Source organism: Acipenser ruthenus, chromosome 28, assembly GCF_902713425.1.
Source record: "Acipenser ruthenus chromosome 28, fAciRut3.2 maternal haplotype, whole genome shotgun sequence".
Taxonomy (NCBI): Eukaryota; Metazoa; Chordata; class Actinopteri; order Acipenseriformes; family Acipenseridae; genus Acipenser; species Acipenser ruthenus.
In genome coordinates this window covers 7,057,461-7,083,964 of record NC_081216.1, presented here as the reverse complement: position 1 = coordinate 7,083,964, position 26,504 = coordinate 7,057,461, and the positions used below count along the sequence as shown (strand labels likewise).

Genomic DNA, 26,504 nt, shown 5'->3' with positions numbered 1-26,504 from the left:
AAAATGTCCCCTTTAAAATACATATGCTAAATTATAAAAATGTCTTTAATCTTAATTTAAAAGCACATTAAGTATATTATAACTATGCATAATAACATTGTAATTATGTGTAAGTATACATGTGTTTACTAAGTAACTACTATACAAATACACAGTTATGCGAGACACAATATAAAGTGTTACTGTAGAAATAACTGAACAGACAAGAATATTTTCACAAAACATGCATATATTTGTTCTGACAGTTACCAGAAAGATGTTTGTCTGACTAAAAAAATTATATGAGCACTATCTGTTTTAACTGAGACATGTTAAAAAAAAAGCCACCACAATCAAAACTGACAGACAGTCACTTCTGAATTCACTGTCAAAAAGAAAAAGCATGCATGTATTTAAAAGACACAGTAAGCATTAAATGTATAAATTATCCACAGATGTGTCATTACACACACTAATGCAAGCAGCACAGTGAGTGTTGTACTAAAGAAACTCAGTACCAACACAGTGTGTAATAGCAAGCACTTTAAAATGTTGACTTTTTACACAAGTTGCAAACATTTCTGGATTTACAGAGGCACATTAAGTGTTAATTCTAGTCTACTAGCCAGATGCCTGGTGAGATCAAGCTGGCACCCTTGTCCTCCAGAGGCCGGTAGCTTGCCGACATCTGCTCTCAAGGTCCTGGGTGTAAAGAAGCAATTGGTTGGTCGTGGGATCTGAGGACGTGTCCACTGGCCTTTAGTACTCCTCAGCTGATGTGGGGATTTGCTGCAGTGAGGAAATGTAACTGAACGTTCTAAAATTATGGAGAAAACCAAGAATAATTGGGCACTCCAAAAACAAAACTAGAATATTAATATAAAAAATATGCTTTTAGTTTGATGCTTATATATCAATAATACTATCAAACTTGAGTTTATGGACAAACATATTGTAATATGTATACCAGTACAGGCTGCACTGTTTTCTTTCATACACCACACTAATGAAACAACACTAATCCAAAAAACATAGATATGCTTCATAGTACTTATATTCGAGAAATAGAATTTTCAATAAACTGCAAATTGCATTGCAGAAGATTGTCTGTGGATTAATCAGTTGTTGCTGCATGGCAGCTCTGAGCTGTTAATCCAGCTAGAAGACTGCAATCCATTAGGCATGTCAATCTAAAACTATGGCTTCATCTGAGCTTGTAAAAAGAAAGCTGATTATGAAAATGCAGAAGTTAAAAGTACCCACTGATCAAGTATCTCGGATTCAGAAACTGTTTCTTTAGTTCCTAGTGCCATGGTTCCAAAAACGTGGGATTGTGAGGTGGTTATAAGTGGCTGCAGAACACGCAGAAATATTCTCTCCCAAATCCTTGACACCTGATAATGTTCCCCAAGCAGGAAGATCCATTTTATTTATTTACACGAACACTGCTGAAACACTTACTACCTTGACCTCAGTTCTATAGTACATCTATAATCTTCATCCCCAATGCCTGCACTGTGTCCTGTTAAACACAAACAGCAGTGAGTGACAGAGAATGAAACATCCCATTTCAATAGATTCTGGGTGTGGGACCTTGGTAAGAATATCAAACCAAGAAAGTATGGAAACCCCTGCTCTAGGAAAGCAATGCTAAGATTTAACATCCATGTCCTCACCTCTTATTAGCATTAGAAGGGTTATTGCCCTTTTTTATTCTATTTTATTTTTCCACACTAGATTGTGTAAAAAGTCAACATTTTAAAATGCTTGCTATTACATACTGTGTTAGTACTAAGTTTCTTTAGTACACCACTCACTGTGTGTGCATGCGCAATACATGATGATGGATGTCTCTTGTGTTGTCTGTAGAGAGCTGTATGTTATTCATCTTAACTGATCATGGCTGTCTGTGGTTGCTTGTATTGCCCTGCCCCTTCCACTGCTTGTAAGTGGGGTGCAGAGTTAGGATTGAAAACTTTAACATTGCATTTCCATACATTTGTCCTTTTTTATAGAATATATAGTTAGAAAAAAGATACACTGTAATATAGAGCACTATAACCAAGACAGAACACCTCTATATGGGTTTCACTTATGATGTTTCTTTCTGAATAAATAGTGTAGCAAAGGATGTGCCAGAGACCTATACAACTCTTCAAGTATACTGTCAACACATACATTCTCCATGTACTAATAAGTCATATGAGTTGTGACGTCATCACATAATGCTAGCCAATGAGAATAAAAAATATTAATATGGAAGGGGTAAATGCACTGATAAGTCTATAGCCCAGAGCTAATTTTATGTTTCGTTTTCATGCCTGTTGGTTATAGGGCAGCAGTGTGGAGTAGTGGTTAGGGCTCTGGACTCTTGACCGGAGGGTCATGGGTTCAATCCCCGGTAGGGGACACTGCTGTTGTACCCTTGAGCAAGGTACTTTACCTAGATTGCTCCAGTAAAAAACCCAACTGTATAAATGGGTAATTGTATGTAAAAATAATGTGTTATCTTGTAACAATTGTAAGTCGCCCTGGATAAGGGCGTCTGCTAAGAAATAAATAATAATAATAATAATAATAATATTGTGTATTTGTATCAATGTGCTGTAATACTGACCGCAGCCACTAGGAGGAAAAGAGCATTTCAGTTCTGACAACCTATATTAGTATTTGTTTAATTAGCAGGCGCCATTATCCAATGCGACTTACAGAGACTAGGGTGTGTGAACTGTGCATCAGCTGCAGAATCACTTACAACGTCTCGCCCAAAAGACGGAGCACAAGGAGGTTAAGTGACTTTTATTATTATTATTATTATTTATTTCTTAGCAGACGCCCTTATCCAGGGCGACTTACAATTGTTACAAGATATCACATTATACATTATTTCACATTATACAGATATCACATTATTTTACATACAATTACCCATTTATACAGTTGGGTTTTTACTGGAGCAATCTAGGTAAAGTACCTTGCTCAAGGGTACAACAGCAGTGTCCCCAACTGGGGATTGAACCCACAACCCTCCGGTCAAGAGTCCAGAGCCCTAACCACTGCTGCTTGCTCATGGTCACACAGTGAGTCAGTGAGTGAGCCCGGATATAAACAGGGGACCTCCTGTTTGCAAGCCTTTTTCTTTAACCACCAGACCACACAGCCTCCTATATAAACCCTGCAGTTCAGTTTTGCTTTGCTGCTGCTGCTGCAAAAAAAAAAACTTGAAACAGAGTTGCACCGTGGTCCAATGATATCTATCTAGATAGATAGATAGATTATGGGGATTATTTGGGGATTATTTAACTATTGGGCATTTCTGCAAGTGGTTAGATTTTTTTTTACCTGATGCCTTTGTACAGTGGCTACAGCATCTTTCGTCCTCTATGTTTGTGGATCTATTGTTCGGGACATTTCGAAGTCCAGGATTGGGACTGGGTAAGATCGGTCCGTGACAGAAAATCTTACTAGAATTATCTTGCTGAACTGTTCTTGGGATACTACTTGCATTCTGCTATTGTGAACGTTGTTTCTATTGAACGCTGCTTGAACTTAAATCAAATGTTTCATTTTTTTGTATCACAGTGTGTCTGTGATTGTTAGGGTGTGTGTATTAGTAGTAGGGTTTGCAACAATTACATTATAATTATGTGTTCTAAAAAAAATTCTGAACTTTTTTAAAAATTTGAAATTTGAAAAGTGCAGGGAAGGTTGTTATATTGGTGGCAGTATTATGGCATCCACTACGACTTCTACACCTTGTCAAGCTGAGGATGATTCCATGGTGATTTTGCCTTTATATTTCACAGTGGGACTGTAATCAGATGGGGCTCCGTAATGATGAATTGCAAGTCTGGATGAATTGCATTTATATGACGAAGATAGTGAAGATGATCAAAATATTTTTCGCCAAGAGTTTCCACCTCCCCCTACAGAAGCTGAGTTAATTAGGACACCTGATATCAGTGTATTGCAGGGTGTAATTGAACAGCTGAGTAGCTGTGTAGGTTGACTGGAAAATGAATTAAGTGAGCTGTTGGTGAGCAATATGCACCAGGAAGATTAAATTTAATTTTTTAGATGGGAAAACAGTAGCAGAAAAAAAACTACAAGTAGGTCTGTAAGTTTTGCATCACCTGGTAGTAAAGGTGGTGACAGCATTGTATCTAGTATCACACACCCGACCCCTAGAAAAGAAAGTGCAGTCAGTACAGATTGCCACTTTACACACCATCGTAAATTGCCTGTCAAATTAGATTGTCCTTACTATGGAGAGGCTGATGGTGATAAAGATCCACTTTCTTGATAAGATGTGGACACTAAATACCTACATAATAACCCTACATAAAGTCACAGCTGGCATTTCCATTGGTGCTAGGACTTGATTTATTGTTTAGTACTGGCATTGTGCTTGATTTTAAAAAATAACAGATATGGCATACAGCATAAGAAAATATGCTTTATATGTTTTTGCAGCCAGATGAAGACTGCGGAGAGACGGTTCAGGACCACAGCCAAAGCGCTGTCGACCTCTATCTGGCAAGGCCTACTGCTACTAAGAAGCATCTGAATTCACTAGAAGATGCCAATATAGACAACATGGTGCAAGAAGCCAAAGGCTCTGCAGAGAAAAGCGAACAACTATGCATTGTTATGCCGGTGGTCTACCGTTTCTTTTGGCTACTCCCAGACACACATTCTAAGGCACCAAGTGAATACACAGAACTCCCCTCCTGTGCAAAGAAGAGCGTATAGGGTCTCACTGCAAAAGCAACTGTTCATAAAAGAACAAATAGATTACATATTTTGCAAAGACCTGGTCAGACCATCACAGCCTGGGCTGCTCCTGTGGTCCTGGTAAAGAAAAAAGATGGCAATTTAAGGTTATGCGTGGATTACAAAGGACTGAATACAAAAAACCCTCTTGATGCTTTTCCCATGCCCAACGTTCAGGAAAAATTGGAGTTACTGGAAGGGCAGCAGTGGTAACACATTAGATCTCAAGAGTGGATATTGGCCAGTCCCCATGTATCCTGCTAGCATGAAAAAATGCTTTTGTCACATCCAAAGTTTTGTTTGAATTTACTGTCATGCCGTTTGGTTTAAAGAATACCGCTTCTACTTTCCAGCATTTAATGGAGATTGTGTTGGCACACGTGAGAAGGAAGATCTGTTTTATCTATATTGACGATGTTATTGTGTATTCCAAAACTGAAGAACAGCATATAATATATTTGGATGCTGCGTTACAAAGATTGAAACATGCCAATCGCACTCTTAATCTTAAGAAGTGTCATTTTATGCAGAAAAGCATTGTTTTTCTTGGAGATCAGGTGTCTGTTGAAGGCACAACTACAGATGTCCAGAAGATTGAAGCTGTTTCCTGTTCCCAAGTCATTGAAGGAAGTCCAGTGCTTCCTAGGTGTGGCATGGTGGTACCACCGGTATATACCCAGGTTTGCTGAACGGGCTGCTCCGATCAATGCTCTGAAATGCAAAGATGCCGTTTGGGAATGAAGTCGGAAGTGTCAAGGTGCATGCGAAGATCTGAAAGCTGCTTTGGTCTCTGCACCTTACGACATCCAAATTAGTCTGGGCTTTTAAGAATCCAGAGCCTTCATCACATCTGACTCGTTAGACCATCCAACTACAAGACTTCGATTTTGAAGTAACATACTAGAAGGGCAGTTCACATTTAGTGCCTGATGCTCTCTCCCTGGCACCGTCTGGAGTAGAAGCCTTAGCCGCAGCATGCGTTGATAAGGTCTCCAAGGCTCAGCAGGATACGCTGCTGATGGATTGACTGGAGATTGTAAGTCCCCAGGAGAATGATCCCGAAACGCAGGATCATACAGCATTTGCCAACCATGGCAAAGCGACCAGGAAGTGTGGTGGCCATAGCTGTCAACTGTTGATACCAGACAAACTCAGAGTTTCTTTTAGCAGTATTTTCACGACAACCCACTAGGCGGACATCTATGTTATTGGAAGACTCTTTTACGCTTGCTTAATATCTGTTACTGGCCTCAAATACGTAAAGACGTGTAGCAGTATACAAGGGACTATGTATTAGTATCAGAACCCAGAGAAATGATTGGTGTGGACCTCATGGGACCCTTTCCAAGGAGCAAGAAACACAATCAATAACTGCTAGTTGTGGTGGATTATTTCACTAAATGGATGGAGATGTTTCCTTTCCGAGAAGCCACAACTCCGAAGACTGTCTGCATACTGATTCAAGAAATCTTCACTAGATGGGGCACCCCATCATGCATGGTGTCTGACAGAGGTTCGCAGTTCACAAGTTCGTTCCTCAAACAAACTTGTAAGTAGTGGGGTAGTTCAGAAATTAACGACAAGTTATGATCCACAAAGTAACTTTACTGAATGAGTCAACTGCACACTGAACACCATAATTGCCTCATATGTTAATGACATTCATGCTACTTGGGATCAATGGCTCTCTGAGTTAAGGTTCGCCATCAGTTCTGCCAAGCAGGAAAGTACTGAATTTTACGCAGCTGAATTTGCATTAGGCCGACCTCTGAAAGGGCCATTAGAAAGATTGATTCAGGGGGCTCCCGAGTGGCACATCCAGTAGCCTAGAGATCGCAGGTTCAAATCCAGGCTATGTCACAGCCGAGCGTGACCGGGAGTTCCTAGGGGGCGGCGCACAATTGGCTAAGCGCTGCCCGGGTAGGGAGGGCTTAGGTCGGCAGGGGAATCCACGGCTCACCGCGCATCAGTGACCCCTGTAGCCGATAGGGCGTCTGTGGTTCTGCAGTGGAGCCGCCAGATCTGTGTTGTCCTCCGGCACTATAGGTCTGGTGGCATTGCTGTGGATCTGCAGTGCGAAAAATGACAGCTTGGGAGGAGGACGCGTGTTCCAGCCGCCGTTTCCCGAGTCGGCGGGGGGGGGGTTGCGAGTGGTGAGCCGGAGATACAGATAATAATTGGGCATACTAAATTGGGGAGAAAACCGTGGTAAAAAATTGGCGACGACTTAATTATTTTTTTAAAAAAAGATTGATTCATAGCCAACCAGACCCAGACCAACAATCCTTTGTTTTTTTGTAACTGCTCTTAATTGAAATTGTTCTTATCCGTTTACTGTACTTACTACTTGCTCTTAATAGAATTTACTGTTATAAGCAAATATTTTTACTATAAATATAACTGCTCTTAGTCGAAATCAGTCTCAAACATATTTACTGCATTTTTCTTATTATTTGAATTTGCTCCTATTTACTACTGACTTTATTGTATTTTATAACTGCTCATCTGTAATGTGATATTTTGTAATCCGGTATTTTGTACAAGTGGTATTTTATAACAACTGTACATAAGATCATAAAAACATAACATAACATATGTTACTTATAACATAACATAACTTTCTTATGTTCTTATAAGAAAGTTTACAAACGAGAGGAGGCCATTCGGCCCATCTTGCTTGTTTGGTTGTTAGTAGCTTATTGATCCCAGAATCTCATCAAGCAGCTTCTTGAAGGATCCCAGGGTGTCCGCTTCAACAATATTACTGGGGAGTTGGTTCCAGACCCTCACAATTCTCTGTGTAAAAAAGTGCCTCCTATTTTCTGTTCTGCATGCCCCTTTATCTAATCTCCATTTGTGACCCCTTGTCCTTGTTTCTTTTTTCAGGTCGAAAAAGTCCCCTGGATCAACATTGTCAATACCTTTTAGAATTTTCAATACCTGAATCAGATCACCACGTAGTCTTCTTTGTTCAAGACTGAACAAATTCAATTATTTTAGCCTGTCTGCATACGACATGCCTTTTAAACCCGGGATAATTCTGGTTGCTATTCTTTGTACTCTTTCTAGAGCAGCAATTATCCTTTTTGTAACGAGGTGACCAGAACTGAACATAATATTCTAGGTGAGGTCTTACTAATGCATTGTAAAGTTTTAACATTACTTCCCTTGATTGAAATTCAACACTTCTCACAATATATCCGAGCATCTTGTTGGCCTTTTTTATAGCTTCCCCACATTGCCTAGATGAAGACATTTCTGAGTCAACATAAACTCCTAGGTCTTTTTCATAGTTCCCTTCTTCAATTTCAGTATCTCCCATATGATATTTATAATGCACATTTTTATTGCCTGCATGCAATACTTTACACTTTTCTCTATTAAATGTTATTTGCCCTGTGTCTGCCCAGTTCTGAATGCTGTCTAGATCATTTTGAATGACCTTTGCTGCTGCAACAGTGTTTGCATCTGGGTATTTTACCTAGATTCAGTATAAACAACTGGATAAATTGGTAATTGTATGTAAACATAATGTGATATAATTGTGACAATTGTAAGTTGCCCTGGATAAGGGTGTCTGCTAAAAAATAAATAATAATAATTTAAATGCAATCTGCTGAACTATTTGCATTTGACTTGGTATTTGTATATTCTGAAATATAAGAATTCGCATTTGAATTTCAAATCATGGGAAAGCTTCCAAAATATTTCAATTTTAAACACTTTTCAATAATAATGCTCATAATAAAGTAGAGAGACTTCTCAGTATTGCTGGTAAAGTTGATTAACCTGAAAGATGTAAACTAAAGGACACTTTTGAGAACTTCATGTTTATTAAACATAACAAAGAAAACAATTAAAAATAATAATTGTGCAAAGCACACATATATATATAAATATATACATATATCTCATCATTTATGTCAGTTTTTCACAAACCTGGTCCTGCGGGCCCACTGTGTCTGCTGTTTGTGTTCCAACTGAGTTCTCAATTATTAAATTGATCCCCCAATTAAACTAACAATTAGTGACTTAATGCAATGTTAGAAATAACTTGAAATATCCAACTTTTTTGGCTGCTTTCACAAACCCTGATCAGCACTAATCTTGGACTACCTTACCTAACATTAGGTAGTCCTAGAATAGTGTTAATTGAGGTCTGTGCAGCCAGACATTTCTTTAAATAATTCAAATGCTCTGATTAGACATTTTATTCATTCAATTGAGGGTTCAATTTGTAATTTAAAGGTCAGTTGGAACACAAATCAGCAAACACTGGGTCCTCAGGACCAAGATTGGGAAACACTGTTTTATGTAACTTGCTTCCTATATTGGTACATACCTGTTAATTATTATGAACTACGTGATTACTGTGTTTATGTTGTTATTATATAGACTGCTTTCCTTGTATGTCACCTTGAATAAAGGCCTCTGCCAAATTCATGTTAATAAATTAACATTTGTTGTATGGGAAAGTATTTGAAGTCCATTTATCACATATTTGCATTTGTATTTAGTTTGGTAGGAAATGTGTCACATTTGCATTTGTATTAAGCAAATTCGCAAGAACACTGACATTGCCACTGGTCTCATCAATTTCCTACTATCTGGAAAACACAAGTATGCTCAAAACCATAACCATCAAATTTAACAATGGAGTCACCCATACCTTTCAACATTTATGCTCAAAGTTTGAAATCATGGATAGAGTCTACATTGTTCGAGAGCAGTTCCCAGTCATTGGTGCTCATGCAATCACCATTCACAAATGTCAGGAATTACTCTAAAAACAGTTATGATGGATCGTGGTAACTCCATTTTCTCCTATGGACAAAGTTTTGTTGCACTTTCCACAGTTACTTCCTTAAGCGGTATCCACCTTATCAACTTTGACCCCACCTGCATCTACGCATGTCAAACTGCAGTTGAAGACTACCATCGGCTCAGAAGGCTTTATTGTCTGAAGTTGAAAAGCTTGAAGGAGACTAACATGCACAAGGGACACAAGGTAAAAGATCAAGCACATTTCATTCACCGAGCCATCATTAATGTTCAGGAACAGCAAAAGCCTCAGTCTTCTAAGAGAACATTGCACTTACACATATATTCAGAGGCTTGAGCAACCCCAATTTCACCTCATGCTATGCAAATGCAATATTGCAGTGCCTTCTTCACTTGCAACCTCTGAAGGATTCATTAAAATACAGTCAACAAGAGGCTATCAGGAGCTTTGTTCACAAACAGGATCACTTGCCATCCACTGCGTCTCTCACTACTGTGGATATTTGTCACTTCTTAGGAGAACCTTTCAATAAAGGAACATGTTGCAGTTTCTCACCAAATTGTCTGAAATTTGTCCTGAAGTATCTTGCATGGTTTCAGTCACAATAAGTCATGACATTCTATGTACTACATGTAACTACTGCTCATCAAACCGAGAGGTGTTGCATATTTATCCTCTACATGTGCCTGCTGGTACAGATTGGAAGAACTCATTTATAGAAATGACAAATGGGCAATGATTCCTGGTAGGAAATGTAGGCAATGCAAAACTTCTCCAATCATGAAACGTGAACTTATTCAATCAGCAAGGAGACTGATTGCAGTCCAACTTATGCTTTGGGAAACCAAACAAGACGGGACCGTTACAAAGTGACACAATGCTAAGTTTACTGCTGTGCAGAAGAGCACAATTACTGTGGACAACAGGAATTACCAATTAGATTCCATTATCATACACCAAGGACAGGGTGTTACTTCAGGACACTATGTGTCTGTTCTTGCTGTTGAAGTGACTGAGACACACACTCACACACTGAGACACTCTCTCACACACACACTGAGGCACACACACACACACTGAGATACACACACACTGAGACACACACTCACACACTGAGACACTCTCACACACACACTGACACACACACACACATAAACTGACACACACACACTGAGACACACATACACTGACACATATACACACACACTGAGAAACACACACACACTGAGACACACACATACACTGAGAAACACACACACTACAACACACACAGTCTCAGTGTGTGAGTGTGTGTCTCTGTCACTTCAAGTCATACAAAGAGCATTTCAAGTGGTTTGAACTTGCAACATGACGTTCTTGAAGAGCACACGACCTTAGTCTGCTGCGCCACCGCGTATTTCAAGTGGAGCGAAGCGATCAAAAAAAGGCGCCAAGTTAGAAGCAAGAATTGTGTGAATCTTGGGCCCCAGCACCTTTCCAATTGTGCCTATTTGCTTGATGCTTGACAAGATTGGCCTAATTGCTTCTCCTAACTTGGACTTTTGTGTTTGATATCACCCCTTTAAACGGCTGTTGCGTTTTTCTAACTTGTTTTTTTACATTGACAATGTTTTCGTTATAGATATAAATATACAGCACACGATTGTGTCTAATACCGTTTATCACTAAAACATAATTGAAGAGCAGGATGGGGGGCCTTGATAATTTAGCACCAGTAGGCTCTCTGGTGCTAAATTTTCAAAACAGTTTTGCACCAATTTTCAAAAATGATTTGCACCACTGTTACTCTTTAAGATGTTACTGTTATAATATTACTTTTGTCAATAACGAGGTAATATAACGCGTTACATTTTTAGTGGTCTTTTCTTTTTTAACTCCGACATGCCAGACTGCTCTAATGTCGGTGCCTTAGCACCGATGACGCAATCTCTCTTCCTGGATGACTCACAGCAGTAATAAGCCATGGGGCAATCAAATCAGTCTTTCTGAGCCTAGTCATTGAAGAAGGCTAGGCACAAGGAACAAAACAAATTGTATCTCTACGTAAAGGAATATCCCCTAGAAAGTGTCCTGAGGGCATCAGATGATTCGAGGGCATTTGCCATTTACTCCCACCTTTCACTTCCAGAGCTTGGCAACTCTACGAAATCAAGCCACCCTGTCCCTAATCAACCCCAACCCTAACCGTAATCAACCACTGCCCTAAAACCTAACCTCAAACCTAATACCTAACCCTAAACCTAACCATTAACAATCATCTGATGCCCTCAGGACACCTTCTAGGGGATATTCCTGTGTGCTGCATATCCCTACATGCCAATTTTGATGATGCAAAAAACGCGTTCATGAGGTTTAATTTATTATCACATGCATGTGATTTCTGTCATATGGTACAAGGCAATAAAGGCATACATCGTTTAACAAGCCTCATACCTTGAGTACCCTGGTTGTTGTGGAAGAGTGCGTATGTAGTAAGTATCTAGGTGGCTCCCAACGCAGGGTCTGATTAAACAATATGCCCAGGGCCGGTGTAGCAATCTGTAATAATTATCACCTGCCTGCAATTAGCAGGCATGTATTTAAACCAGGTGAAATGTTTGCTCCTGTCTGTGTGAAGCTAGGCTGTCATGAAGAAGAAACCTGTGTGAAAAAGCTAGCCGTCCAGCGGTTAGCAAAGGAATCGAAGAAAAGTGTTTACTAAGCGCTCCAACACTGAGTTAGGTTTTGTTTTGTGTTTATTTTATTTTATTATATTTCTGTACAATTTAATAAATCCTGCATGAAAGTGCTGAAAACTTTAAAATTCTGGGTCTGGGTCTGCATTAAGCAAAACAAACCCGAATGAAGTAGCATCTTTCACAATAGGTAGAGCCCCATGTTTTTCGCAAATACTAAATGGCATGATATAAAACTAAATGCATCATATTGTAATGTCTTGAGGGGGCTCGCGGGCTCCGCGAGGAAGAGACATTCCAGCAGTGTAGTGACAACCGGGGGGCGCCCCTATTGGTGAAGGGGACAACTGGGGCGGGGCCTACAAGGTGATAAAAGGGGACTCTGCGTTGTTGTGGGGGGTGACAGTTGGACGAGAGTTAAAGGAAACACAACAACAATAAACAAACATTAAAAGCAAATTAATTGGATGGGAAAACAACTGTGAGGTTACAAGGGGTAACAGACGTGAGGGAAAAATAGTGACGGGACGAGACTAGCACTTGTGCAGATGTATAATTTGGAGCGAGTCGTTTGGGAATTAAAATTGTGATGGAAGTGAAGAGACGTTTGTTTCTAAAATGCCTAAACCGCACATAACAATTAAACAACGCTGCAAAGAATTTCTCCTGACTTCTCTTGGCCAACTGTTTGATCCACTGGAGAAAGCCACTTGGGCACCAGTGGATAAAAAATATGTTGAAGGAATGTATTGTGAACATGCCACTGCTGAGGGAAGTAGAAATATAGATTTTTTTTGTGTTGTGATACATGAAACTAAGCGACAGCGTGAAAGATGCAGTTAAGAATAATTCTGACGACTCTGTAGATATTATTGACATGCTATTTGGGCTCAGGTGCCAGAATGCCAGCTTATCCAGTACCGTGATTTTTTTGTCTCATGTACCCTGTGGTTTCCAGTGACTGAACATTTTTTTTCAAAGCATTCACTGATTGTAAATGACAGACAACACACCATGAAAAATGAAAACATAGAGTTCTGTTGTATGCTTGTGTTTAATTCTTAATTTTTCTTTCAGTAACCTGCTTTTTTTAAGTGAATTGTACAACATTCTGAAATAAGCCATTTTTTGTGTTAGTTGATTTAATATCCTTCATGCTATTTGATTTCTATTGTGCAGTAATTTCTGTATTTCTATTTTATCTTATTGTATTTTTATAGAGGGCATGGGCAGTATTTATTATACATAGAAACTAAATTATGTCTATGTCAAAATAATAAAAAAACTGATAATGTTTGATAAAAAATATGTATGTAGTTAAAACATGATTTATACTTTGTTTTTATTTATATACATCTATTTGAGTTATTTTATTAATGTGTCTCTTTAATAAAACGAAATAAAACAACATTTTTAGTAGAAAAACAAAACAAAATTTGAAAAATAAAACAAATAATTATAAAAATATATTATTAAAATTATTTTATAAAAATATATAGGATAAGGTGCTGTGTGAGATACTAGCTGATTTCCCCCAGTCAAGGTCAGAGCCCTGTAATGGATTTCAGCTTGTATCATGCAGCACTTTAAATGATATTTGCAATGGTCCAAAATACATAGATAACATGTCTTTTTTTGCAACAAATAGAGTTTAGCAGTCTTCAAACTCTACAACAACAAAAAATAATACTTATGAAGATCACTGTTTGGGTGATGTAAAAAACTAATGTTTGTCATTATCAACATAGGATTGTTTGTACACTCCATTCCATTGCTATTATACTTGTGTGGTCTGCAACAGACTCTAACTGAATCCAAAGATAACTTCATATCCCATGTGTAACAGGCAGTGTTGTGTGAAGTAGGGTTGGCCGTGCTCCGGCTTTACTAGCTCCGGCTCCGGAATGGCTCCAGTAGCTCAGGTCCAGCTCCAAGCTGGCTCCAGAGCTGATGCTGACCCCAAGTTCCAGCTCCAGGCTGGCTCCAGAGCTGATGGAGAACCCCAGCTCCAGCTCCAGGCCGGCTCCAGAGCTGATGGAGACCCCGCGCTCCAGCTCCAGGCCGGCTCCAGAGCTGATGGAGACCCTGCGCTCCAGCTCCAGGCTGGCTCCAGAGCTGATGGAGACCCCGCGCTCCAGCTCCAGTCTGGCTCCAGAGCTGATGGAGACCCCCAGCTCCAGCTCCAGGCTGGCTCCAGAGCTGATGGAGACCCCCAGCTCCAGCACAAGGCTGGCTCCAGCAGCCCCTGCTCCAGCTCTGGAGCTGCTCCAGTGCAGATCCACGCTGCTGCTTCAGCTCCAGCTGCTTTTAGATGGCTCTGGCTCCGGTGCCAGCTCCAGAGCCACTAAAACCTCTAATCAGTAATGTATGTTCTTGACTATCATAGTAACATCCTATTTAAGATATTTTTTTAATTGTTCAATCTGGTTGAATTTGTTTTTTTAGAGACAAGAATGTGAAATCTGGTTTTAAGACAAAGTTCTATAAATCTAGACTGTATATTAGGGGCCATCCAAAATTAGACATTTTCTGAAAGCCTACAAAGCATGTGCTGGGATGGTCAAAATAGCCATAGAAAAATGTCATTGATTGCTTACATATGTTTACATAATATGCTTAATACTTCTAGGAGGGTTGTAACATGTTGAGACCTGTAGTCATGTGAAGTTGCAAAGGCAAGGATTATTAAAAAAAATATGCGTTGTCTACTTAGTTTTTACCTGAAATAATGCACAACCTAACGACTGTATGGCATCCTTTGGTTTGTAATGAATTCACAAGGGTAAAGTCAGGCCTTGCTTGCTTCTGGGATATTTTTCAACTTTAATAGTGTTACATATAATAACTTTGATAACTCTTTGCAAATTAACAAATATTCAAATACATGTCTGAATCCTGAACAGATATTTGAACATGAAAATACCATGTTTGTTCCAGCAGTATAATAAATATATGTTTGTGGCAGGGCAGTAGGAGAGAGCCCTGCACATTATAAAAGGGGGCATGGCAAAGCCTTGCTATAAAATGTATATTGTGTACTGTTATTATTATTATGATTTATTGTATATAAATGACGGCGAATAGCCGTGTGTGTTTTGTTATTGTTTGGCAGCATGACAGGGTTAAAAACCCCATCATAAAAACCTTGTGCAGAAGGTGGCCATCTCCCAAGTTAATTAATTGATTAATTGTTGCTAATCGAGAGATGGTCACCTGCATAAAAGTCTGTGGTTTTCTGCGCTCTGTATGGAAAGTAGTGGAGAGAATGAGAGCGAGAGAAGGAGTCTGAAACAGAAAGTAAACTAAAGATAAAGATAAGGATCAGTGAAGGCAAGGGCTCAGCCTGAGCTTAGTGTTAGTAATTTTTTTTTATTTGTCTATTTAATTTGCTCTGTGTGTTTATTTTTGTTCAAATCTTTATTTTGCATTTAATTAAAAATGCAAGCGCAGCAGCGCCGTTTGCTCGTACCTACCTTTGTGTTTTGGTTTCATTTCCTGGTCTGACATTACCACTGCAGCCCTCACTGCCACATATGGCGTCCTGCGTGGGATAAACCACAGCCTCCTAGTCAGACCAGGGAAGGACTGCATTTTTTATTTACTTTTTGAAAAAAAAAGGAAAGCTGGAGAGATGGCTGCAGTGAGCTGGAGGACCTACTTGGGGGCCTCGTGGATAAGGCTGGTTCCTTGCCTGCGGGGTGTATGGACACACAGTGATGATCTGCCCCTTCCAAGACGAGGAGCAACAGCAGGAGGTCTGGGATGACAGCTGGGAGGTCTTTTTAAAGAACCTCGTGGCGGAGTTGTGCCCTGGCTGTGGGGCATACGGGCACACGTTGGCCATATGCCACATGCAATATGAAGAGAGGGAACTAGCGCCCAAGTGGGAGGAGCCCTAGCGTCCAGCACCCAGGCGGGGGGAGCCTGAGCGTCCAGCTCCTAGACGGGGGGAGCCTGAGTGTCCAGCGCCCAAATGGGTGGAGCCCGTGCATCCAGCACCCAGAAGAGGGGAGCTGGTGTGTCCAGCACCTAAGAAGGGAAAGCCCACATGTCCAAAACCCAAGAGGGAGATGTTCCCACCTCCACCATGAGAGGGAGACTGCCTGCTGCTCCCACCTCCACCACCGGGGGAGACTGCCTGCCACTCCCACCTCCACCATCAGGGGGAGACTGCCTGCCGCTCCCACCTTCACCACCAGGGGGAGACTACCTGCTGCTTCCACCTTCTCCGCCAGGGGAAGGCTGCTTGCCACTCCCACCTCCACCACCAGGAGGAAAGCAGCAGAAGCTACCTCTGCTTCCACCACCAGGAGGAGAACAGTAGGAGCTACGTCTGCCTCCACCATGAGGGAGAGGAGTAGGAGCTGCCTCTGTCTCCACCAGCACCATCATGAGGAGAGAAGCAGGAGCTGCCTCTACCACAACAACCACCACCAGAGGCAGAGGAGCAGGAGCTGCCTCTCTCTTCACCACCAGAAGGACCAGGACAGGATGCTGGCGGTCCTCAGCAGCCCCTACATAGGCTGCTGAAGGGAGCACAGGGAAAAACCGTCTGGCCGCAGCGGCCGCGAAGAGGGCCAAACTCCGCATCCCAGCTTGTCCTGACTCCATCACAAGGAGAAGTGGAGCTCCTGCTGCCGCCTTCGTGGCCAGGGGCTCCCCTCCCGCTATTGCCTCCCGAGGGTCCGCTGCTGCCGTCACCTCCTGATGGTCCCTCCCGGGGAGCTGCTAGCTACAAAGAAGGCGGGAGAGGTCAGGAGACCACCTTCCCCTGCAGTACTTTTGCTACGGAAAATACTGTGGCTGCTGCCCCACAATGGGGAGCGGCCGGCCACAGAGAAGGAGGCAAGGTCAGGAGACCACCCCCAAAGGTAGCTGGGTGGCTGCAAAGATTACCTCAGCCTGGCTGCTACAGCTTTTGGGATGGGAGGAGGACTTCCCACCGTGGCCACCACCCTTGGCCCATTGCTGCCCCTGTTCCTGGGCCGGGACTGTGAAGCAGGACTTTGGGAATAAGGGGGGAGGTAGCCATTGGGCCATGTGTGCTGCGCAGAATGAGGTTGGATATGTGGCAGGGCAGTAGGAGAGAGCCCTGCACATTATAAAAGGGGCAGGGCAAAGCCCTGCTATAAAATGTATATTGTGTACTGTTATTATTATTATGATTCATTGTATATAAATGACGGCGAATAGCCGTGTGTGTTTTGTTATTGTTTGGCAGCATGGACAGGGTTAAAAACCCCATCATAAAAACCTTGTGCAGAAGGTGGCCATCTCCCAAGTTAATTCATTGATTAATTGTTGCTAATTGAGAGATGGTCACCTGCATAAAAGTCTGCGGTTTTCTGCGCTCTGTATGGAGAGTAGTGAAGAGAATGAGAGCGAGAGAAGGAGTCTGAAACAGAAAGTAAACTAAAGATAAAGATAAGGATCAGTGAAGGCAAGGGCTCAGCCTGAGCTTAGTGTTACTAATTTGTTTTTATTTGACTATTTAATTTTGCTCTGTGTGTTTATTTTTGTTCAAATCTTTATTTTGCATTTAATTAAAAATGCAAGCGCAGCAGCGGCGTTTGCCTGTACCTATCTTTGTGTTTTGGTTTCATTTCCTGGTCTGACATTACCACTGCAGCCCTCACTGCCACAATGTTGCATGGATAGAATCAGTGTTCTATATAGTACAGTATCACCACACCTACATTGTGAATATGAGAACTGCCTTGATTTTGTACCAATCTTCAACAAGCTTTTATTTTATTATTCAATCCTAGCCTCCTATGTATGTATCGGGTTGCATTTGACTAACCTTTCACTCACTGCCCTCTTACTGTGTGATTACGAGGACCTTCTCTACAAGCCTGCAATGGTTTTCATAAAAGATAATGGCTGCAGATACCAGAATACATGATTCTAGTTGATAATTTTGGATAACTCCTTATCAACAGAAATATTATGTACATTAAAGTACTTCTGTATTTATTTACATTTTGTCTTTATATACTTATTTATTTTGTTCATTCAAATGTTTGAACTGAATGATTAAAGAAGGATTTTTTTAAATGTGAAAGGCAGGAAATAGTGGAGCTGCTTCAGAACCTCAGCTCCTGCTCCAGGCTCCAGAGCACTCCAGTGACCCAGCTCCAGCTCCGGAGCTCAGCTCAGAAAACTGGCAAGCTCCGCTCCGGCTCCAGGCCCCAGAGTCCCAGAGCCGGAGCATGGCCAACCCTAGTGTGAAGCACTGCCATTACAGGTTAGCCATTACAGGTTAATAAATAAATAAATAATAAATGCTTTATAACCACAAATGCAGACTGGTATACTAGTAAAGATGTTTGCTTGAGGTGTGTGGGGTTGTAGGTTCACACCTAGACTCCACCCTTTTACATTGCTGCAGTGACTTGGATCTCATAGACTGGCTGCAGCCAATCACTAAGGAGGAGTGCAGTGATGCATGGATTCTGTCTTCTTAATAATAATAATAATAATAATAATAATAATAATAATAATAATAATAATAATAATAAAAGCTCTATAACCACGAATGCAGACAGACGCCTTGCTGGATAAGATGGATAAGATGCTTACTTGGCTGCATTTGACTGGGCAGTGCTGTGTGATGCACTGCTGTTGCAGTTTCTATCCCTTGTCGGTGAGATGAGGTTAAAAGTCTCTGTACTATCATATAACATGTGATATAATCTCTCATTCTAATGAAAATACAACCATTTGGGATTGATGTCAGGTATTTATCTTTTTGTTTTCATGACTCATTTAAAAAATGGGGCCTTTAGGCATTGATCGTGTTTGTTGCTTCTGTCACACTCTGCATGGTCAACACAAAAAATGCCTAGCCTCCTATAGATATTGGATTGCATTTGACTGTAGTCTGATATACAACCTTTCACATACTTGACACACTACCACCCCCACTAATAGTCTGCATCTTTAAAAGTTTATGAGCTGGATACTATGACATTTTGCTAATCCATTATTAAAGCATTTCAAGAAAAGTCAGAAAAGTCAAAAGAAAGAATACATTTTATGACAGTGAGGAATATAATGAAATACCTGTAAGTATCTCTTTAACTATGAAACTATGTTGCTGTGGCAATGTGCCCCGCCCCTGTGTGCATATTGTGTGTTGTGTGTTGCGTGCGTGTGTTAATGTTGGTGTATAGATTGGTACACGGGATATAAACGGGTCTGTGTTTCACGTGTGTTTAAAGTGTATAATTATATTTAGGCACGAGGAGGGCACAAATCACTTCACGTGCTGGTTAAATGTAATATGTGAGCACGGGGTTGCACAGAATTAATTCACGTGCTGGGATTCAAGTGAATAATTAATTAGTAATTGAATCCCAGCACAACAGTATATATAGATGCACATTTTCACTCAGTCGGGGTTAGGTGTTCAGAGAGTGGAGAACGGGAGAGAGAGAGGAGAGTTAAAGCGTAATTATAAATATAATAAGTGTGTACTCACCGTGTTTGTTTGTCTCCGTGCACCGTTTGTGTTTAGTGCGTTTTTGTATGTCTGTTTATTTTGGCGTCAAGTGCCGTGTCCTGTTTTTGTGCTGTTTTCAACCCTTTTATTTGTTAATAAACGCTGAGTGCAGCCATTGCACTCAGCTCATCACAACCACCGTCTGTCTGTGTTTGAATTCCTTTCTGGTCTGACGCAACCCACTCTGGCCGTCTTTGTGACAGTTGCTTATGGATAAAAAGCAGATGTATGCATAAAATTAGAAAGCGAGATTAAGGACTCTTCTTGGATCTCGGTTTACAGAGCATGAGATTATTCTGTAAAGGGCCAGTGAAAGGCAAACTGAAAGCTTTATGATGTCTGTGATTAAAAACTCATTTAAAAAGATTACTTTCGAAAGTACGCAGCTCTTGACACACGGCCACATTGATAAACACTAAGGATTTGTAGTCAAGTTATATTTTGTTAAACTGTAAACCTTTTTTTTTGGTTTCTCCATTCAAGACAAAACAAGAGGTTCTGCTGAATGTTTTTCTAAAGGCTTTTTTCTACAAATGCACAGCCCTCAGCCTTCATCAGTCGCTGTTTCAACCCCCAGGATGCAGTCTTCCACTAAACCTCAATCAATATTGAATTACTATTGTGGAAGTAGGAACACTGCAGGCTTGAGCTTACATTAGCGCAAAACGTAAACTGAATTGTTATAGTTTAAGTGTTAGTTTCTAGTAAAAAAGATTTCGGTCTGATTTAAGAGGATATTTAAAAGAACACATGCATTTCTAAGTATCTGCTCCAGTAAACAGCTTGCACTATTCTTGGGCATGCTTTCAAATAATGGCTGCTATAATGACTTGGTATATCTTATGAGTAACAGCTTTTACATGGGCATTTATTTTATACAAATCTACAAAAATTATTACTGGTCTGATTTCTAAATGCTGAGGTAAAAGTAAGAAAAAGCTATTTTCTCACAGGCAAAGGTGCATTTTTAACAACAGAGCAGAGTTTTAATAAATAAATAAATAAATAAATAAATAAATAAACATTGGTTGCTGTGCTGTGGCTTAGTTGGTTAAAGAGGATGTCTACTGCTTGTGTAAATGTGTGTGTGGGAATGTAAGGTTGGCAGGGATGGGGAAAATTATGTCCCTTCCAACAATCACAGATGTGGCTATTCCCCAATTAGGTAACTGAGTGCTAATTGGGGAGTGGCCACCTGTATAAAAGGGGAGCAGAAATCCTTTGTTTGGAGAAGGGAGTTAGGTGACCTGTGACCTGTGACCTGTGATTGTAATTATAGTAAAGGTGAATGCCCAGCCTATATTGTTTTGTTTAAATCTTTATTTTGGCCCTTGTGCCCTGTTCATTTGTTCCTGTGTTTTGTTTGTTCAATTTGTGTCTATTAAACATGCGCAATAGCGCTTCACTGCCGCTTCTGTCTCTGAGTCTCTAATTCCTGCCGGTAACATCTTGGGCCGTGACGCTACCCTGTCACACCCATTTTGCTTACGGCCATAGCGCATTGACCCCATATTCAGGACCAGTCCTGGTCACTAATGTGAATCCCAGCTGTTTTTTTGTTTTTTTTAAGGAGTTTATTGAAGTTTTTAAAATGTTAAAAAGAAGTTGGCAAAGTTAACCATAGCCAATAGAGAGACCAGATGATCCAGATAGACCAAAGGACACAGCTGGAAATTAAGTAGAGAACGCGAGTAGGAGACACACAAAGTGATAAGGATATGAAATGGGTTACCTTGTTAGGTGTAAACTACTGATTGTAATACTGGGTTACATAAAACAGTAAACTGGGTGCTACTATGTGTGAGACTATGTATTTTGCTTTGGGATGAGAACATCTAATGTTTAAATGGTGTCTACAATTCTGAAAGACCATATAGCCATGAGAGATAATGTGTGCAGAACTGCATAAAGATAATGTGGGTATTCCTGGGATAACAATGGAAGACTTTTGTTGCCTTTCAGAATTCTTATGATACATTTCTCTGCTGTTTGGATTTGTCATAAAGGTTATGTATATTTATATTACAGCCTTCATATTTCTCAAAAATTAAATAATACATCTGGTTTATCCTGATGAAGTTTGGGATTATTTGGGCTTTTGATGGGTGCAATTCAAAGGTTGTTGGAAGCAGTCACATAAAGGACAGCAACATGTTTGATTTTCTCTTATTCGGTTCAACTTGAGGAATATAAATCAAAGAGAGTATGACAAGCTTGGCAGGCAAACTATATGCATTATGGGCCTTAATTTAAACCCCACAGAGGGAGTTCAAATCGAGTTGTAATGTTTAACTTAAAGATGCAGCTGAACTAGCTTTGCAGAACTATCAGACTAGAGACTCAGCAAGGTGAAGTAGTATGCATAGAAGGGTAGTGGATGCATGTTTTAAATAGTCACCCAGGAATTTGTATAAGACTGAACATGAACGTGGGATTTCAAGTGATTTGACATTTTCCCATATGGGCAAGCCATATACTGTACACGAGACTCTCTGAAATCCAAATTGACCAATAATCTGAACCATGCTGTCATCACTAATCTAAACAGCCCCACATGGTTTGGATTATATGTAAATATAGAATGTAAGTATTGATTATTAGTTTCTCATTTGTAATACTATATATTTAATGCTTTTTCTATAGCACAAAAATGCAACCTCGGGGTTACAAACCCATTTGGGAATGGAGGTTGTTCGTAAGTCTGAAATTTCCGTAACTCTGAAAATCAGTTTTTTTTTCAGCGGTTTTAATAAATTTGTACTCCTGCTATCTACACCCTCAATCTGAAGAAGGATACAGCACAGTAATGCAATACTCATATTGTTACGGTTCTAAAGTCTTTAAAACAATACTATAAATGGAAAAAGGCTAAATTGAAGTTACCATTGAAATTGTAACTGTAGCAAAAGCACATATTTAAATGTCCAGGAAGACCTGGGATAACATTGTGCTTGTTTTTAAACAAAATGCATTCCTGCAGCTTGCTCAGTCATTCAGCCTCCTTTGGCTTGAAAAAAAACATGTGCTTTGTTTAAAATGAAAATGTTCCCAGTAAAATTGCCCATACTTGCTTTAAAATCTGTCTCACCTTTCTGAATACATTTGTTGGTACAGTAATTGTGCCATCTCCATGACCAGCACGCCGCTTATGTAGGAGCCCTATGTGGTTGCATTGCACGTATGATTGAGTGACTACATACTTCCGGTGACTGCAAACTCTGCGGTTCTACTGTACATATTTTTATGTTTATTTTAACTATTATTCATATTATGAAAACGGGTCAGTTTTGTTCCATTTAAAATGGGTTATACATTTCACCACATATTGTAAATGTATGCTATTTAAAAATATACAGGGAGCTACAATAAAATTGACTTGTGTCATCATATATTTAAAATTACTAAAAGAAACATAATAAATGACCAAAAAATGTGATCTTTTATCGAGTTGTATTCAATTATTTTTAGTATTTCTAAATGAAGCAGTATTGAGTGTTCCCTGGTATTTGTACAACTGCCTGACCTGTTTCTGTGGATAATGTCCACTGAGATACTAACATCCATATGTGATGCTTTCTTTCAGGTGTTTACAAGATATGGAAAGTGCTACATGTTCAACTCAGGACAGGAGGGCAAGACTCCACACACCACAATGAAAGGAGGCACAGGGAATGGCCTAGAGATTATGTTAGATATTCAACAAGACGAGTACCTTCCTGTATGGGGTGAAACTGGTAAGAGTGCCTGTTTATTATACCCTTCACAAGGTTACAAACACAGACAGAGAGTGGCTTAGACTGGGTATTCATTTAGAAGACAGGATGACCAGTGTCAAAGATAAAATGTGTTGTAGAAAGTCCCAACGAGTGGTCCGTGAGTAAATCTCAAGTGATCCCCTGAAAAATTCCCAAAATAAAAACTAGTGCATCTAGCCATTTCCGCACACCAAACCCAAGACTCTGCCACACAACATTTTTATATTATTTTTATTTTCTGCAAGAGGACCACAATTTAAAAATGTTGTAGCATGTTGTAAACAGAAATGCAGGTTATGGATTTATTTAAAGCTTTGGTCCTGTTTATTGTGTCTGTTGCAATGAAAACAGGCTCAGCCCTCAAATGCAATCAGGACTGGCTAGTTTCACACTGTCAGTACAAGTGTTAATATTAAAATAAAGATGGCTTAGGGGTCCCAGAGTGGCTCACCTGATAGAAGCACAGCCGCATGGTGTGCACGGTGAGTCTACAGTGCAGGTTCGCATCCTGGCTGTGCAAAGTAGGCCGGTCTTCGCTTAGGATTCTGAAGAGAGCATCACATTGGCTCTGGTGCTCCCGTTGGGCTAGGGAGGTAAAATTGTCAAGGACTGTTCCTCCTCATCATGCTACAGTGAACCCTGCTGGCCAGGCACCAGTGAGCTCAAAAGCAGACACCTGAGGGCTGGCCTTTGTCCGAGAGAGATTGATAGCTCGCTGACACTCGCTCTCGAATTCCTGGGTGTAAAAAAAAAAAGATGGCTCGGTTGTGTGATCGGAGGACACCCACTGAACTTTGAATTGTTGTGGTGAGGGGAAAAATGATTGGACATTTCAAAATGGGGGGTAAAATAGCACCGTGTAACAATTTTTTTTTTTTTTTCGTTCCTGGGTAGTAAGTGTTATTTCCTAATTGCTTATGCCTCAAAAGTATAGAAAATGGCTATTATTCCCCACAAACTTTGCTTTTGTGACCAGGACAGTGATATTTTGACATTTACCTATTTTCCAGAACATTCCAGATAGATTCAGTGCTGAGTAAACTTGGAGTAACTTCTAGAACTTTCCAGTAATATAAATAGTAGTATAAATACAGGGACCTTAAGCCCACCAGTTCAGTTTAGTTCCAGCTGCCTAAGTGGATACATATCTGCATTTTTCTGAGATGGCATCAAGGTCATAGGAGACTTCAAAATGGTGGCATTCCTGATGGGTCTCCAAGGCGGTTTTACCAAGTTTCCCTGCTATCTTTGCCTTTGGGACAGCAGGGACACCAAGGCGCACTACCACAGGCGGGACTGGCCACAGCGGACCGAGTTCTCTGTGGGGAGGAACAACGTCAAGTGGGAGCCACTGGTGGACCCCCGGAAGGTGCTGATGCCACCACTGCACATCAAATTGGGCCTTATGAAACAATTTGTCAGAGCTCTAGATAAGGAGTCGGCAGCCTTCAAGTACCTTCAAGACTTCTTCCCTAAGCTGTCTGAGGCAAAGGTCAAAGCCGGTGTCTTCGTCGGACCACAGATAAAGAAGATCCTGGAGTGCAATGAATTCCCCAAGAAGCTCACTAGTAAGGAGAAAGCGGCTTGGAACAGCTTTGTCGCAGTGGTTCGGGGCTTCCTGGGCAATCACAAGGCCGAAAACTATGTGGAGCTGGTTGAGACTCTGGTGAAGAACTACGGCACAATGGGCTGTAGGATGTCCCTCAAAGTCCATATCCTTGATGCTCATCTTGATAAATTCAAGGAGAACATGGGAGCGTACTCGGAGGAGCAAGGCGAGCGCTTCCACCAGGATATACTGGACTTTGAACGCCGCTACCAAGGACAGTATAACGAGAACATGATGGGAGACTACATTTGGGGGCTGATTCGTGAAAGTGATTTATAGTATAATCGTAAATCTCGAAAAACTACTCACTTCTAAATCTTTTTTGTATTTCTTTAGTATAAATACATGTTAATTTGGATTCATATATTGTTTTTTTCTGACTTTGTGAAAGAAAAGACACAAATTCGCCCGTTTTCTCATTGGAAATAGGTAAATTTCAAAATATCACTGTCCTGGTCACAAAAGCAAAGTTTGTGGGGAATAATAGCCATTTTCTATACTTTTGAGGCATAAGCAATTAGGAAATAACACACTACCCTGGAACAAAAATTGTGTTACATAGTGTAGTCGGTACACAAAAAAAAAAGTTTAATAATTTAAAATGTTTAATTTAATGTTTAATTTAATCCAGTCTTTAATTAACTCCTATGTTTTTGAAAGGAGAAAGACAACTTTTTAATACCGAAAACACAAAGTATATATTTAAAAATTGTCAATTTCAACCTCTTTCCAGTGTTATATAAAAAAAACTTAGAGCATATTGTAGCTGCACAGTTTTCCAAGGATCTGAAATCTGAAATCAAAACTGAAATATCTTGAACAGTTGCAGAGCTAGATAAGGTTTTGCAATACATAGTATTTCACAAAACTCAACCTCCGAATGGCAAATGTAAAATATTAATAAATCATTTTAAAAATTGGCAATTTCAACCTCTTTCCAAGTTTTATAGAAAAAAAAACTTAAGAGTATATTGTAGCTTCACAATTTGTCAAGGATTTCAAATCTAAAATCAGAATTGAAATATCTTGTACAGTTGCAGAGCTAGATAAGGTTTTGCAATGCATAGTATTTTATAAATAAAATCAACCTCCGAAATGGCAAAGACAGACTCGGGTTAAAACTTGACAAAAAGTGAGACTGGAAACACTATTGCCCTGTTTGAGATACAATTATATTTCAGTATAAAAATAAAGAAACAACACACAAGTTATCATGTAAAATGTTTATTTTTTTGAAAAAAAAAGTATATTACAAATAAAACTTTGAAATTAAGAATTTTATTTGAGAGGGAGGGAGACAAAAAAAAACCTTCCATATTGTGCTGTATTTATTTATTTTCAAAACTACCCTGCAGTTGAAGTGCTGGGCTGGGGCTCCTCCAGATCACTCTCCTCCTCATCCTCCTGCAGCAGCTCTTCATCAAGG

The 26,504-nt window shown here is 40.1% G+C and overlaps 1 protein-coding gene across 4 annotated transcripts in view; it reads left to right on the top strand.

Moving 5' to 3' along the window:
• The window catches only part of LOC117435163 (acid-sensing ion channel 2-like), a 656,265-nt gene that overhangs the window by 535,494 nt on the left and 94,267 nt on the right, over positions 1-26,504 (top strand). For all 4 annotated transcript variants that reach the window (XM_059002992.1, XM_034058165.3, XM_059002991.1 and 1 more), the window contains exon 2: positions 23,298-23,448. In XM_059002992.1, coding sequence (XP_058858975.1) covers positions 23,298-23,448 — 151 coding nt within the window. The remainder of the gene's footprint in view (positions 1-23,297; positions 23,449-26,504) is intronic.